This window comes from Girardinichthys multiradiatus, chromosome 13, assembly GCF_021462225.1.
Source record: "Girardinichthys multiradiatus isolate DD_20200921_A chromosome 13, DD_fGirMul_XY1, whole genome shotgun sequence".
Taxonomy (NCBI): Eukaryota; Metazoa; Chordata; class Actinopteri; order Cyprinodontiformes; family Goodeidae; genus Girardinichthys; species Girardinichthys multiradiatus.
Window position 1 is genome coordinate 22,308,532 of NC_061806.1, and position 16,417 is coordinate 22,324,948.

General features: G+C 41.8%; 1 protein-coding gene across 1 annotated transcript; it reads right to left on the reverse strand.

Annotated features, from left to right (window-relative positions):
* Positions 1-1,099: 1,099 nt before the first annotated feature.
* nkain1 (sodium/potassium transporting ATPase interacting 1) lies at positions 1,100-12,029 on the reverse strand. The gene is made up of 8 exons (XM_047383402.1): positions 11,592-12,029; positions 10,900-11,287; positions 8,284-8,421; positions 8,101-8,181; positions 6,876-7,073; positions 6,680-6,740; positions 5,088-5,169; positions 1,100-2,463 (listed from the first exon to the last, which is right to left on the reverse strand). Exons 2-8 carry the CDS (start codon positions 10,951-10,953, stop codon positions 2,454-2,456), a joined length of 624 nt encoding a protein of 207 aa, XP_047239358.1. The 5' UTR covers positions 10,954-11,287; positions 11,592-12,029; the 3' UTR covers positions 1,100-2,453.
* Positions 12,030-16,417: the final 4,388 nt, after the last annotated feature.

The following is a 16,417-nucleotide window of genomic DNA, read 5'->3' on the forward strand; positions in this document are numbered from 1 at the left end:
GCATTGACCCTGCCCTTGATAAAACACAGTGGACCAACACCAGCAGCTGACACGGCACCCCAGACCATCACTGACTGTGGGTACTTGACACTGGACTTCTGGCATTTTGGCATTTCCTTCTCCCCAGTCTTCCTCCAGACTCTGGCACCTTGATTTCCGAATGACATGCAGAATTTGCTTTCATCCGAAAAAAGTACTTTGGACCACTGAGCAACAGTCCAGTGCTGCTTCTCTGTAGCCCAGGTCAGGCGCTTCTGCTGCTGTTTCTGGTTCTAAAGTGGCTTGACCTGGGGAATGCGGCACCTGTAGCCCATTTCCTGCACACGCCTGTGCACGGTGGCTCTGGATGTTTCTACTCCAGACTCAGTCCACTGCTTCCGCAGGTCCTCCAAGGTCTGGAATTGGCCCTTCTCCACAATCTTCCTCAGGGTCCGATCACCTCTTCTCGTTGTGCAGCGTTTTCTGCTACACTTTTTCCTTCCCACAGACTTCCCACTGAGGTGCCTTGATACAGCACTCTGGGAACAGCCTATTCGTTCAGAAATTTCTTTCTGTGTCTTACCCTCTTGCTTGAGGGTGTCAATAGTGGCCTTCTGGACAGCAGTCAGGTCGGCAGTCTTACCCATGATTGGGGTTTTGAGTAATGAACCAGGCTGGGAGTTTTAAAGGCCTCAGGAATCTTTTGCAGGTGTTTAGAGTTAACTCGTTGATTCAGATGATTAGGTTCATAGCTCGTTTAGAGACACTTTTAATGATATGCTAATTTTGTGAGATAGGAATTTTGGGTTTTCATGAGCTGTATGCCAAAATCATCCGTATTAAGACAATAAAAGACCTGAAATATTTCAGTTAGTGTGCAATGAATCTAAAATATATGAATGTTAAATTTTCATCATTACATTATGGAAAATAATGAACTTCATCACAATATGCTAACATTTTGAGAAGGACCTGTATATATAGAGGCATAGCCCTTATCTCTTAATTTCCTTCCTTTCCCCAATACTGCAAAGATACACAAGGTTGAGGTCCAACTCCAACAATGAGGGCTATGAAGTGAAATGGGATGCAGTCTCAGACAGTGAATATTGAAACAAAACCAGTTGTGACAGAACTCAGTTTATTAAATCTTTTGACACTCTTGGTGAGACAAATGTGTCTGCAGATGACGACAGAAGTCACATCTAAAGTAGAAAGTGTTATTTTATTATTTCAAACTTTACCCTTACACCCATTAGGGTCTGCACCGCATACCTGTCTCCTTCATTCTCACTTTCTGTCTCATTTGTTATTGAAAAAAACAAAGAACTTCCCAGAAAGTCTCCTTCATCCAGATGAGAATCAATAAACGAGCTGCTCGACTCAATATCTTACTGTTATAACAAACAAGAATACTGCAAAATGGCTAAAAAAAAACAAGGCAACATGAGGATATGTACAACAAAAGGAGAACGAGGGAAACAGGTCTAAAGAAAAACAAAGTCTTGTAATCCCCCCACCCTCCATAATGTGACCCCGCTCTTTTTTTGAAAATGGAACCAACAAAACAATCATCGGCTGGTTATTTACATGCACGCTACTCCTTCCCACCCCCACAAAAAAGACACACTAATGCCTCATCCCAAAGCAATCAGATCTAAACATGCCCAATAGGCTAACCTGATATTCCTGGAAACGAAATATAAATTGGCACCTTTTATTTTTTGATGTTTGTGAGATTATTGCACGACAGACTTAACACTTTGATTGCTTGTTTGTTCAGTTATTTCATATTAGAACAAACGCCAATTTATGCAAGGATGATCCTTTAAGAAGTTGTGGCTGATGCCCTCGTTTAGGCCTGAGGTGTGCAGTTGCAGCAGCATGGGAAGAAAGAAAGACGGCTTTGGGAAGAGGAAGCTGCAGGACTGTTCTAGCTGGACATCACACTCTAAAACAACAACAGGTACGAGCTGTGCCTCGGTTTATTACGTGACTCCACCCCTCAAAAGACATGCGTACACAGGAACATTCACCCAAACAAGAAAAACAAACAAACACAGAGGTTGCCAAGGGGTCATAGAGTCCAGAGTACAACCACAAAGCACCAGCTCAGAGTTGCACAATCACGTTACACACACGCCGACTCAGGAGGAAGCGTTTAGTGCTGGCAGTTTTTTGTGAATCTTCTCTTCTCTTGGTTCCCTCCAGCTCTTCTTTCACCTGGCATGCTGGTCCGTCCCTGAGCTCTGCAACGTTTGTTTCAGGGCTGATGCTGTTTTTCCTTCCTCAGACACAAACACACACGCAAACATACTCACACCTCTCTCCTCCCCAGGGTCAAAGTCTGCTTCTCACGCTAAACCGTGACACAAAAGAGTGAGTGTAATTAAGGGGGTGGTGACCTGCCGCTTCTTTCTTTCAATCCACAGTGACAACTTCAGGCTTGGGCCTCGAGGGGGCGCTACAAACACTTAACCAGCCCTGGGAGGAGAGGATGAGATCATAGCGAGTTGTCAGAGTTATGGTAAAATTCTCTTTGATATAATGAAAACACTGTATTTTATTGGGATTTTATGTGATAGAGCCACATATAGCAGTGCATAACTATGAAGTGGAAGAGAAATAATACATAGATGTTAATTTATTCAATAGAACTGATAGAAAAGTAAACTGCTGTATTTTTATCAACCACGTTTTGCTACAGTTAGAGCTGCAAATCTTTTGGGGGGTATGTTCTCACCAGCTTTGGAGACTAAAATATTACCACATTCTTTTTCGATCAATATCTCGATCTCAGTTAGACTGGATAGAGAGGATCTCTGAAAATTCCTTTTCAAGCTTTGCCACAGAGTCTTGGTTGTATTTACGTCAGGACTTTGACTGGACCATTCTAATACATGCTTTTGGTCCAATCTATTCCATTGTAGCTCTGGATGTATGTTCAGGGTCGTCATTCTGCTGGAAGGGAAACTTCTACTCCAGTCTCTTTTAGCTTTTTCTGATATTGTGCAACCATAGTTATGCCATACCCCTTCCATTTTCTATTGATGGCTTAAAAAGTGCTGTGACTTGTCCAAAGCTTGGGAAATTGTTTTAGAACCTAAACTTGCTTTAAACGTTTCCACATCTTTGTCTCTGAGCTGTACAGGTCCTTCTCAAAATATTAGCATATTGTGATAAAGTTCATTATTTTCCATAATGTCATGATGAAAATTTAACATTCATATATTTTAGATTCATTGCACACTAACTGAAATATTTCAGGTCTTTTATTGTCTTAATACGGATGATTTTGGCATACAGCTCATGAAAACCCAAAATTCCTATCTCACAAAATTAGCATATCATTAAAAGGGTCTCTAAACGAGCTATGAACCTAATCATCTGAATCGACGAGTTAACTCTAAACACCTGCAAAAGATTCCTGAGGCCTTTAAAACTCCCAGCCTGGTTCATCACTCAAAACCCCAATCATGGGTAAGACTGCCGACCTGACTGCTGTCCAGAAGGCCACTATTGACACCCTCAAGCAAGAGGGTAAGACACAGAAAGAAATTTCTGAACGAATAGGCTGTTCCCAGAGTGCTGTATCAAGGCACCTCAGTGGGAAGTCTGTGGGAAGGAAAAAGTGTGGCAGAAAACGCTGCACAATGAGAAGAGGTGACCGGACCCTGAGGAAGATTGTGGAGAAGGGCCGATTCCAGACCTTGGGGGACCTGCGGAAGCAGTGGACTGAGTCTGGAGTAGAAACATCCAGAGCCACCGTGCACAGGCGTGTGCAGGAAATGGGCTACAGGTGCCGCATTCCCCAGGTCAAGCCACTTTTGAACCAGAAACAGCGGCAGAAGCGCCTGACCTGGGCTACAGAGAAGCAGCACTGGACTGTTGCTCAGTGGTCCAAAGTACTTTTTTCGGATGAAAGCAAATTCTGCATGTCATTCAGAAATCAAGGTGCCAGAGTCTGGAGGAAGACTGGGGAGAAGGAAATGCCAAAATGCCAGAAGTCCAGTGTCAAGTACCCACAGTCAGTGATGGTCTGGGGTGCCGTGTCAGCTGCTGGTGTTGGTCCACTGTGTTTTATCAAGGGCAGGGTCAATGCAGCTAGCTATCAGGAGATTTTGGAGCACTTCATGCTTCCATCTGCTGAAAAGCTTTATGGAGATGAAGATTTCATTTTTCAGCACGACCTGGTACCTGCTCACAGTGCCAAAACCACTGGTAAATGGTTTACTGACCATGGTATCACTGTGCTCAATTGGCCTGCCAACTCTCCTGACCTGAACCTCATAGAGAATCTGTGGGATATTGTGAAGAGAACGTTGAGAAACTCAAGACCCAACACTCTGGATGAGCTAAAGGCCGCTATCGAAGCATCCTGGGCCTCCATAAGACCTCAGCAGTGCCACAGGCTGATTGCCTCCATGCCACGCCGCATTGAAGCAGTCATTTCTGCCAAAGGATTCCTGACCAAGTATTGAGTGCATAACTGTACATGATTATTTGAAGGTTGACGTTTTTTGTATTAAAAACACTTTTCTTTTATTGGTCGGATGAAATATGCTAATTTTGTGAGATAGGAATTTTGGGTTTTCATGAGCTGTATGCCAAAATCATCCGTATTAAGACAATAAAAGACCTGAAATATTTCAGTTAGTGTGCAATGAATCTAAAATATATGAATGTTAAATTTTCATCATGACATTATGGAAAATAATTAACTTTATCACAATATGCTAATATTTTGAGAAGGACCTGTATGTTGAGTTCCTTGGTCTTCATGAGGCTTTTCCTTCTCTAATGTTCCTCTGGTACTTTCTCGGAACAGCTGGATTTATATTAAGATTACATTACACAATTTGATTACTAATTAAGTGACTTCTAAAGACAATTTGTTTGACTGGGTTTCTATTAAAAGGTATCAGAGTAAGGTTACCTAAATAGAAATGCACAATTTTCCCATTTTATTTGCAAACGATTTTAACAGGCATGACTAATTCTCCTTCTGTTTCACAGTTATTAACTCCATTATGATGGTCAGTTCTATAAATCCCAACAAAAGACCTTTGTGGTTTTATTGTGACAAAATGTGATATAGTTCAACTTACGTGTAAAGAGGCTGTAGCTGCAGGTGAGAGGACTTCTGAGGTGGCTGGTAGCCGTACGAGTCAAATCCACCAATGAAATCAACTACAAAAGGCAAAAAAAAAAAGAAAAATATGACATCATTTATTTTGTCTTAAGCCTTATCTTTTTACCCAGTGCTTTATTTTAATCACAATCTATTTCTAAATGAAAGTACATTAAGTAGTCTGATTTTATCTTGTATTTATAGCAACACTGTAAACCTGCTGGCATCAAAATACAGCAACCTTCAGAAGTATTGGCACCCTTGGAAAAGTGGTGCTCAAAAACCTTCAAATGAAGTGATGGTCTGCAGAGCTGGTGTTCACAAAATGCAACTTTTTGCTGCAGTTGAACAGTTTTTTAAACCTTCTTTAGCATCTTGCTCACTGCGCGCTGTGGCAGGATAACTTTGGTTCCTCCTCCAGCCTTCTTTGCCACTGGATATGGACATTAATTGAATGTTCTTATATCTTTCCCATTTTGAAGAAGGTCTAGAATGGGCCTCTGTTACACCGGAGTATTAATAATAAAATAAATAAAATGGGAAAGATGACAGAACAAGCCACTCGAGTTTAGGCCAAACGTCTGCCTTACTTAATTGGTATGTTCTCTTTTCTTTCCTATTTTCAGGAGTAGCTAGTAGACACGCTTCTAACCCAGGGAAACAGCTCATGGATTACTAATTAAAAGATCCTAGACACTCTGATCAACTTCTTGCCTCACTTGAATGTCATGTTCTCTTCTTTTTCCCATTTTATAAAGTGGTGAAGAGGAAGGGACCTGTGCCATGTCATATTTACACTCCAGGGAAAACAGAAGTCATGAATTACAAATTAAAAGTACATTTAAAGAATGTTTTAGTTTCATTCAGGTTTAGAAATATAATAAAAAATAAAATGATTTTTTTCGGTCACTGAATACATGTACTAAAATGATGGTAGTAATAATAACAAAGGATTGTAGTGCTGCAATACAAAAAAAATACTTATTTCAAGGATTTCACCAATAAATGTGAAGACCAATACATTCGATCGTGATAAAAAAATCAAAAAACATCTACATAAATAATATTTGTCCATGCTGCTTATATATTGTATCTAAATTACACATGAGGATGATGGGGCCATTTATCAACACCTATACAAAATATAATATTGAGGAGGATACATACTGATGGATGCTATTACCATTATTCGTAGAACAGCAAATCTGTTCCGACTTCACAGAGAAAACATCAAACATATGATGTCCTACACCAATTCCTGTGTCTTACTGAGTGGGAATAAAACCCCCAATGAGAAAGACCTGCCAGACACACAGATGGCCTCCCCGACGGACGGCCACTGTTGTGGTGGGAGTATTCCAGCTCACATAAGACCCCCCCACAGATGGGGAGCTCAGATCGCCCAGAGGGAATCCTGGGCTCTGAGATCTCTAAGCATGACTCATGCAAGAGAAAAACTGAGATAGCATCTTTAGCATCCTCCAGCCCCCACAAGAAAATCCTCGACAGCAGGTGAAGTAGACCTGATAAAGTGAAGGAGACACTAGAAGACCATCAGAGAGCACTCACAGCTGTCCTCGTCATCCTGGAAGACTTTGCTAACGTAGCAGGCGTACACGAAGCCAAAGAGCTGTCGAGAAATTAGAGACATTTCAAATGGAGCGCATGTTTTGATTTAGCCTCAATTTTCAAAGACATCAGGCGTCGTAAATCTTAAAATACAAAAGCAAATTGTACACAATTTTATGTCGTGTCAGATACTTACAGCCAAAAGGATCTGGATGGCCGAACTCAACACCTCGATGTACTGGTAGTCGAGGAGGCATCCTGACACCGTGATGACGTGATGGTCGTCAGGGGCCATCTGAGAGTCCAGCACTGGCGTCACGAGGCAGCCGGGGCCGTGCTCCATCCACCACGAACGATGGAGGGAAGTGTTGAAAGTCATGAGAAAGTCCCTGTTCTGGACACACGGAAAGCATCCGATTGGTCACAGACCATTTTCCACACAACATAAAGATTTTACAGAAGAGTAGGTCCGATTCTGTTCAAAATGCCCTAACCAGGCTGAATGTGTTTTGAAGATCAGTTTAATGAAAATGTTTCTTTGTTCTAAACCTAGATGCAATTTCCATCCTAGAATGGAATCTGATACAACAGAGACAATTTTTTATTTGAAACAATATTAATTAAAATTTCATTTTTCTAACTTTTCAAATTCTTTATTAAATTAAAAAACTCTGAAAGCAGTGCAAAAATCTGAACCATCAAGGTAAAATTTGCCCACTCAACAGCTGAAATGATCAGATTTCAAAAGTGTACATGAAAAATTACCATTAAGCCTGTTTGACCTGAAAAAAATAAATTTATTTATAAAATTTTAAAATGTTTAGGGGAATACTATATCACCTGATCCACTATCTACCCAAGATTAAATCTCATTGGCTGTTTTTCAAACTCATCCCGCCTTTGAATACAACTAACTAGGTTTTTTATCTCTCCAATCTTATATTACTCATGACAAATGTCATTTTTATCCTAGTTTTAGTCATTCAATATAGGTTTTTATCAAGTTTTCAGCAGGGTGAAAATCGTTGTGGATAAAAAAAAAAAAAAAATTAATACTGCCATCTTCCACAAAAATATGAATTGATGTTCACGGTAGTCTAATGAAATTGCTCCTTTTAGAATTTTGAAGTGTCAGTGTTTAAAGTTATTTGCAAAATTTTGAGATAACTAATTATGCTGGACTAACCTGACACATCTATTACAAACCAAACTATTACTGTTTTCTGATTATTTTCTGGTGTCATGACAGCGATACTGAATGGTGAAAGATCTGCTCATTTTTCTATGCTAATCACCATACTTTCTCAAAGCAAGTTTTGTTTCTTGAAATAAGATTTCAGAAGTTGAGAAGTAGCATAAAAAGGGTGTTTTTCAAAGCAACACAGGTGTTAATGGAGACTCGCAGAAACCATTGTTTTTACCTGAGACAGCTTTCCCACTTCCAGGTAGAAACAAATGATGAAGGAGTTCCATCCAACCCAAAGAACCAGCCACACTGCATACTGCCAAAAAGATCCAATCAAATTTGTTTGTGTGAAATTAAAACAGTTCAGTAACAAGAATGTGCAATCCTGGTGGTGGTTGTGGGGGTACAAGGCACTCACAAAAATGAGGTATCTGAAGCGAAACTGCACAGTCCCAAACATGCCCAGAATGACGGCCATAATGTGCAGGAAGTTGGCCAGAATGGGAGCCCACTGGTAGCCCAGAAAGTCAAACACCTGCCTCTGGAGGGCAGCCACCTATGGAGGTTTAGAAAAAAACACAAAGGCCTATTAGAAGAGGCATAATCAAATGCATGGAAGGGCACAAACCGTCCTCACTTAATCAAGGTATCACACACGCACATTGACAGGGACACACACACATACACAGGGCTGCTGCAGCTGTTACCATGGAAACTGCCTGGAGCACCAGCCAGTCCAGGGACTGTAAAGAGGACCACCCCTTCCAAAAAAAAAAAAAAAAAAAGAAAAGAAATAGCTGGGCCAAACTAATGAGAATCTATGGGCCAAATCCCTCTGCTGCACAAAAACTCATCAGCACAGCAAACAATGGCCACAATGAGCAGCTCTAACTGGGTTGTTAGACACATCCACAGCAGGTTATGATTATTAAACATTAATTATACGTTTTAAAAGGAACGTCTTGTCACCTTACTACCTGAATATCTTTACAATAATATAAAACCTAAATATCATTTTTGCTGTGTAACAGATTCTAAATTCGGTGGAGATTGGTCCTTTGAATATAGCACTGACAATAGATATAAAGATGGGTTTATATCTGTTTAGCAAGAAATTTAGCTAAATTAGGCACCATTTGTCATAACTTCATGGCAGCAAACTGCTTTCAAAATGATCCTTGGTATGTGTTAAATATGAATCAACAGGCATCAGTGGCATACATTCTGCACCATTGCTTTGGGGCAATTTGAGCCTAATTGTCCACAAGGAGCTAAAGGAAAGGAAAACCCTAGTCTAGCTAAGCTGCTGTCTTGGGCCCCCGGGCCAGTAGGGGGCCATAGACAGCAAAGGTTCCAAGTCTATGATGTCTCTATTGAAAGGGTGTACTTCAGAACAACTCCCAAGAAACTAATTATCACCAAAATATCAGTTCAATCAGTATTTCTGTTAGTATGCTAAAGAACTATGAAACTAAGGGTGTTAAAATGCACACAACATGAAAAAAATCAATCCTGGACAATTTAAATGACATATTAATGGCGCTGTGGTACCTGGTGACTTTAACAAGAAGTGGGGCCCAAAATTATATTCAGTTTAGGGTCCCATACAACCATGAGCAAGCTCTTTTTAAGATTCACAGGATTGTGCCTACACCAACATGCAGAGGCTTCCCTCTCTTCAGGGAACCACAGCCTTGCCTGTAATGTGACATGGCGCCCCAGCAGCTGCAGCTCAAAGCTTTGTGTGTATGAGTGTGTGACTGTACAGGGAGGCTGGACAGAAATGTATGATTACAATGTGTGTGTCTGTAGCACGCAACTCTAATTATATCTTGGTTGTTAGACAGGCAGCCTCAGCTGTGGACACACAAACACACACGTGTATTAAAACAGGGCCGGCTCAAGGCAAAAAGTGAACTAAGTAGCTGCTTGGGGCTCCCAAACCAACGAGGGGGAAATATCAATGGTAATTGTCCAAAACAAAATTTTTGGTCCTTAATGTAAAATGTTGCATGCAAATCTGTGTAGTTACACTGCAACAGCTTTTTAATGAGTAAAAAGCGTTTTCAATAGATTAATGTATAAGAAGTAAGCCAGGTGTTTTTACGCTCAACTTTCTACCTCAACAACAGAAGGACAAACTACTTAAATCGACAGGAAAAACTATTGACACGAATGCTGTTAACCTTATAATGCCAAATGAATCCATTTTGATACATGGATTTGTTAGACATCCAGATCTTTAAAAAAGTAACTTTCCTCAAAAACCTTCTGTATCAAGAATAGACTTGTCTTCTGCCCTTTACTGGATCATCTAACTACTGCAGAAGCACCAGTGTTATTCAGAAGTCCAGGATGGCTGTGTGCACCTTTAAGAAGAAGAGTCTTCGTGAAAGTTGTATGTTGGAATGGTTACAGAAAGTAAAATATTATTTTAAAAAACGTCTGTTAATAGACTCATACAGCACATAATAATAATAATAATAATATATATATATATATATATATATATATATATATATATATATATATATATATATATATATATATATAATGATTTGTAGAACAACTTGCAAAATTGTGTGTATCATTGGTGATACTTAAAAGCATATTTTATATGTTAGGTGTGTTGCCTTTATTCCTGATTTAATTTTACTTTAACAAAATAAAAACTGCATCTAAGCTTGAATTTTCAAGGAGAAACATATTGTTATTAGAATTCCATATGTACAGATGTAAACATACAATTTAATAATAATGTAACAAAATTTACATTTAGATAGATATTTGGTCAAAAGCATCTAATAAACAGCTATATTTTTAATGTAGGCTACATGATTTTCTTACTATTATTTCTTTATTAGAGTTTAAAGGTTAATATATACCTCGTACATTAAATGTAATTTGCAGAACTGCAAGGATTTGAACTTGAGTTAATCAAAGCAACATTAGTAGAGCTAGAGGTTAGTTATGAAATGTGTTTAGGGCCCCATGCAGAGTTGGACCGGCTCTGTATAAAAGCATGCTCACTTACCAGCTGCAGAGAACAGATCACCAACAGCGTGCATCTGCCGTCACACTTCCCCATTTTGGAGGGCTCGGGTCGCGGCTTTGAGCCGCGGAGGCTCCGGGGAAACGATGAGTCCCCGGTCAGATCCAGACTGCTTGGCCGTCTCAGCTCACACCATTCCCGGGATGAACAGACCTGTACGAGGCCGCCGCCACCGCTTCCTCCGGCGTTTCCACTTACAGTGGCTGATCCATCTCTAGCCTCCGCTTTTGTCTACAAAATTCCAGTCGCGGTGATGTTTTCAGGAGGTGAAAGGGACAGTTGAGGAGAAGCAAGGAGGTGTTGGGGGAGTCCGCTTCAAACCGGCCTGCTGCTGCGAGGTCCGACCGATTCCAAATCACCTCGGCCACACCTTCCGGAGCGGGGGGACACACACAAAGGCACAAAGAGAGACGGAAAGCTGTCACAACCTGCCCCAGGCTACAGACTGAAATGAACGTCATATGATAGTGGATCACACGGAGGGGGAGCGGCGGAGAGGAGGGGGTCGACCACGCATTGGCTCTACGACTACGGTCGGCTCCACCGCCGCGGACACAAAGCAGCCCGCCTGGATTACACGGCGGGTTTCTCTCGGATCGTCCCTGCCGGGATCCCACCCTGCCCGATCTGCCACCTGGATTAAAAAAATCAAATAGACGGGTAGATCTACTCACCAGCACCGACTCTGGCCTCGTCTGTCTCCGTCTCGCAGCGTCTTTTGTCAACAATCGGTGCCGGGGCGAGCGCAAGAGGAGCCGGGGGGAGAGAGAGGGAGCGCGATGAGGGGGTGGGGGTTTACAGTCACCGATAGACCCCCCCCCCCCCCCCACCTCGGGGAGGAGCTGTGAGGATTCTGCAGAGGCGTTTAAAAACACTAGGAACTCCAAAGGGGAGTGGGGGGCAATGGCCACCTCTTCAGTTTTCTTCCCCATCACCCAGAAAGTGTCTTATTTATGTTTGGTAATTATAAACTTAAAAGAAGACAGACCAAGCTTTAATGAGTAACTTTATTTACTTAATTACTGGTTAATCCTTATTGCCACCCCTTTATATGTATTAAATATAAATATATTGCTTATAATCCTATTAAGGTGACATTCACAGCAAATGTCAGTAACAACCATACAATTTATGCATATAAAGACATCAACACAAACTGGTTCTGAAATTATTTGTATGTGTTATATAGTGGAATGACACAGAGAATAAGTAGTGAACATGTTCAGTGAAATTAATTCTTAACATAAAAGCCTTTTTTGCTAATGACAACTTCAAGTGATGGGCCACCCTACGGAGGAAGCTTATTTCAGGCGCTTGTATCCGGGATCTCATTCTTACGGTCATGACCCAAAGTTCATGGCCATAGGTGAGGGTAGGAATGTAGAGCTTTGCTTTTCAGCTCAGCTCTCTCTTCACCACAACGGACCGGCACAGTGCCCGCATTACTGCGGCAGCTGCGCCAATCCGTCTGTCGATCTCCTGCTCCATTCTTCCCTCACTCGTGAACAAGACCCCGAGATACTTGAGCTCCTCCACTTGAGGCAGGAACTCCCCTCCAACCTGAAGAGGACAAGCCACCCTTTTCCGGTCGAGAACCATGGCCTCGGACTTGGAGGAGCTGATCTTCATCCCAGCCGCTTCACACTCGGCTGTGAACCGCCCCAGCGCATGCTGTAGGTCTTGGCTACAGGGGGCCAGCAGGACCACGTCATCTGCAAAAGAAGAGACGAAATCCACTGGTTCCCAAACCAGACCCCCTCTGGCCCTTGGCTGCGCCTAGAAATCCTGTCCATACAAGTTATGAACAAGACCGGTGACAAAGGGCAGCCCTGCCGGAGTCCAACATGCACCGGGAACAGGTCCGACTCAGTGCCGGCAATGCGGACCAAACTCCTGCTCCGCTTGTACATACTCTTGGAGCACCCCCCACAGGGCACCACAATGGACACAGTCGAATGCCTTCTCCAGGTCCACAAAACACATGTGGAACCCTCGAGTACCCTGTTGAGGGATAGAGCTGGTTCAGTGTTCCACGGCCAGGACGAAAACCACACTGCTCCTCCTGAAGCCGAGGTTCGACTATCGGCCGGACTCTCCTCTCCAATACCCTGGCGTAGGCCTTACCAGGGAGGCTGAGGAGTGTGATCCCCCTGTAGTTGGAACATACCCTCCGGTCACTCTTCTTATGAATGGTGATCAGATTACTACTATCCAAATTAATTAGAAAGTTGGACATCCCATGGGTTTTGCTTTCAGTTTCAAGCATCCAGCATGCCAAGCTGAGTGATCGCCTGTATAGTGTAGCATGACATTGGGTAATATTATCGGATTATTGCTACAATTTTGAGTTGCAGTAAATGCACCACCAGTTGTGCACATGGCATGTGAGTACTAATGCTACAGGTTTATATATTTCTTGATATAAGCTGGACCTGTTTGCCTTGTAAAGCTCATTCATAAGTCCTTGTTCTTAATTGGAGCTATAAACTGATTCAAATTGATTTATACGAACACTTCCAATACCATGTGCTGAAAAATAACGCTACACCATGATGTTCCCACCTCCAAACTTCACTGCCGGGATGGTGTTTTTGGGCCGATGTGCAGTAGCATTTAACCTTAAAACATGGAGTATGCAATGACATCCAAGTAATGTATTTTTTGTCTCATTTAATCAGACTATATTCCCACAACCTTTCTTTGGCTTTTTCAAATGTTTACCCATCGATTCATTGTCTACTGCCTATCATTGCTGGGTTGCAGGGCGGTGTACACCCTTGAATATTGCCAGTCTATCACAGGGCAAAAAGGAGACATGTAGTACAAAGAACCACACACTCACCCCTTAGGGCAACATAGAGAGATCAATTAACCTAACATTCATGTTTTTGGACTGTGGGAGGAGGTGTACCCGGAGAGAACCCACTCATGCACATGCATGTTTTCCAAATGTTCTACGACAAACTTTGAGCAAGCTTTAACACTTTTTCTTCAATAGTGGAGTCATGTGCAGTAAGCATTAATAGAGACATTTGAGGTTGAGTGCATAATCTATGTTTTTAATGAAACAAATACCTGCTAATTTCAAATCTTTCTGAAAATGTGGAAGTCAGTCTTCTGTTTCATTGCTCTTTGCTTTTATCTATTATGAAATTCTTCTTGTGCAATACCTTGGCCATGACAAGGTGTTTTTTTTATAATCCATCAATTAAGACTGAATAAGGCTATATTGAAATCCACTAATAGGGAGCAAGATGGCTTTGTAAATGCTGACAGTCTTCTCGACTTTTCATGGCTTTGTGCATCCATTTTTCTCCATGTTCAATGCCTGTTCCCCCTGATATCTGACGACAGCAGAAATTATCTGCTGAATTTCTGTTATGGCTTTTGGTGTGCCACCCCCAAGATTAACAGTAGCCACCATCTGGCCACCATCTTTGAAAACATTCAGGAGCCACTTCTGTTACCTAAGCAATCACATGAGGATCAGAGAGTTTCAACTAAAGGTGGAGAATAATTAAGCATGTTATCACAAATATCAGTGTGGATTCAGACCAACGAGAGTCCAGTTTGTGATTATTGTTCAGAGGGGAAATAATAGATACATTTTAACAGCTGTGATTCATTTACGCCAGAGCCCAGGCAGTCCCTCTGTCCAATAAAGTGGGCTAAGTCAGCAAATACTGATAGTAGATAATGACTGCTTCATGACCATGGAAAAAAAGCACCCATCATGTAATATCGGAGTTATTACAGTCAGTCTGTACATATACATGTTAGTTGATAAAGTGAACAAACGGAGAGGACATAATTATCTGCAAAACTAGCCTCTGTTTTTATAATGCACACATTATGTTTCTGAGTCTCAGACAGATTAGATAGGTCCTCTTTCTGATCTGTCTTTAGCTTAGATTGTGTTAAACTTGTTTTGCCCCTTCTTAAAATCATGTATGCAAGACTTTGAGGAATTTATTTCTAGTCAAATTGCCACATAAAAAAGCTTGCAAGATGTCCAACACTCCTAATATCTTTTTTGACCGAAGAGCCAGAGCTTCTCGTGATCTTTAAAAGTGGTCTTGACCAACAGTTCTCCAATCTCTCTAAAGGTCCTTAGAAGTTTTTCTTTCGAATCTTCACTGTATATTTTGCTCAAATTCTGAGTCTGATCATGACACTAGCTAATTAATTTTTGTGGGTTCCTTATGGGCTTTCTTTGGGCTGGATGGGTAGTTGTACTGGGCCCACAACAAGCTGCTTTTATTCAACTTAGCTGGGATGACTAAATACTATAACGACCCATGTCAGCAAGACCAATAGGTTTTAGTTGGCTCTCAAATGGGTATTTACAAAATCAACTCAAACAGTTCTAAACATCTAGTACCTACAGTACAGGTCCTTCTCAAAAAATTAGCATATTGTGATAAAGTTCATTATTTTCTATAATGTAATGATGAAAATTTAACATTCATATATTTTAGATTCATTGCACACTAACGGAAATATTTCAGGTCTTTTATTGTCTTAATACGGATGATTTTGGCATACAGCTCATGAAAACCCAAAATTCCTGTCTCACAAAATTAGCATATTTCATCCGACCAATAAAAGAAAAGTGTTTTTAATACAAAAAACGTCAACCTTCAAATAATCATGTACAGTTATGCACTCAATACTTGGTCGGGAATCCTTTTGCAGAAATGACTGCTTCAATGCGGCGTGGCATGGAGGCAATCAGCCTGTGGCACTGCTGAGGTCTTATGGAGGCCCAGGATGCTTCGATAGCGGCCTTTAGCTCATCCAGAGTGTTGGGTCTTGAGTCTCTCAACGTTCTCTTCACAATATCCCACAGATTCTCTATGGGGTTCAGGTCAGGAGAGTTGGCAGGCCAATTGAGCACAGTGATACCATGGTCAGTAAACCATTTACCAGTGGTTTTGGCACTGTGAGCAGGTGCCAGGTCGTGCTGAAAAATGAAATCTTCATCTCCATAAAGCTTTTCAGCAGATGGAAGCAAGAAGTGCTCCAAAATCTCCTGATAGCTAGCTGCATTGACCCTGCCCTTGATAAAACACAGTGGACCAACACCAGCAGCTGACACGGCACCCCAGACCATCACTGACTGTGGGTACTTGACACTGGACTTCTGGCATTTTGGCATTTCCTTCTCCCCAGTCTTCCTCCAGACTCTGGCACCTTGATTTCCGAATGACATGCAGAATTTGCTTTCATCCGAAAAAAGTACCTTGGACGACTGAGCAACAGTCCAGTGCTGCTTCTCTGTAGCCCAGGTCTGGGGAATGCGGCACCTGTAGCCCATTTCCTGCACACGCCTGTGCACGGTGGCTCTGGATGTTTCTACTCCAGACTCAGTCCACTGCTTCCGCAGGTCCCCCAAGGTCTGGAATCGGCCCTTCTCCACAATCTTCCTCAGGGTCCGGTCACCTCTTCTCGTTGTGCAGCGTTTTCTGCCACACTTTTTCCTTCCCACAGACTTCCCACT

Excerpts from the sequence above, each read along its gene's own strand:
- nkain1 (XM_047383402.1), bottom strand. The coding sequence starts at position 10,953 with ATGGGGAAGTGTGACGGCAGATGCACGCTGTTGGTGATCTGTTCTCTG. Across the intron at positions 8,182-8,283 it reads GCTTCAGATACCTCATTTTT|TATGCAGTGTGGCTGGTTCT; the intron begins GTGAGTGCCTTG and ends TCTTTTTGGCAG. Across the intron at positions 5,170-6,679 it reads CCAGGATGACGAGGACAGCT|TTGATTTCATTGGTGGATTT; the intron begins GTGAGTGCTCTC and ends TGCCTTTTGTAG.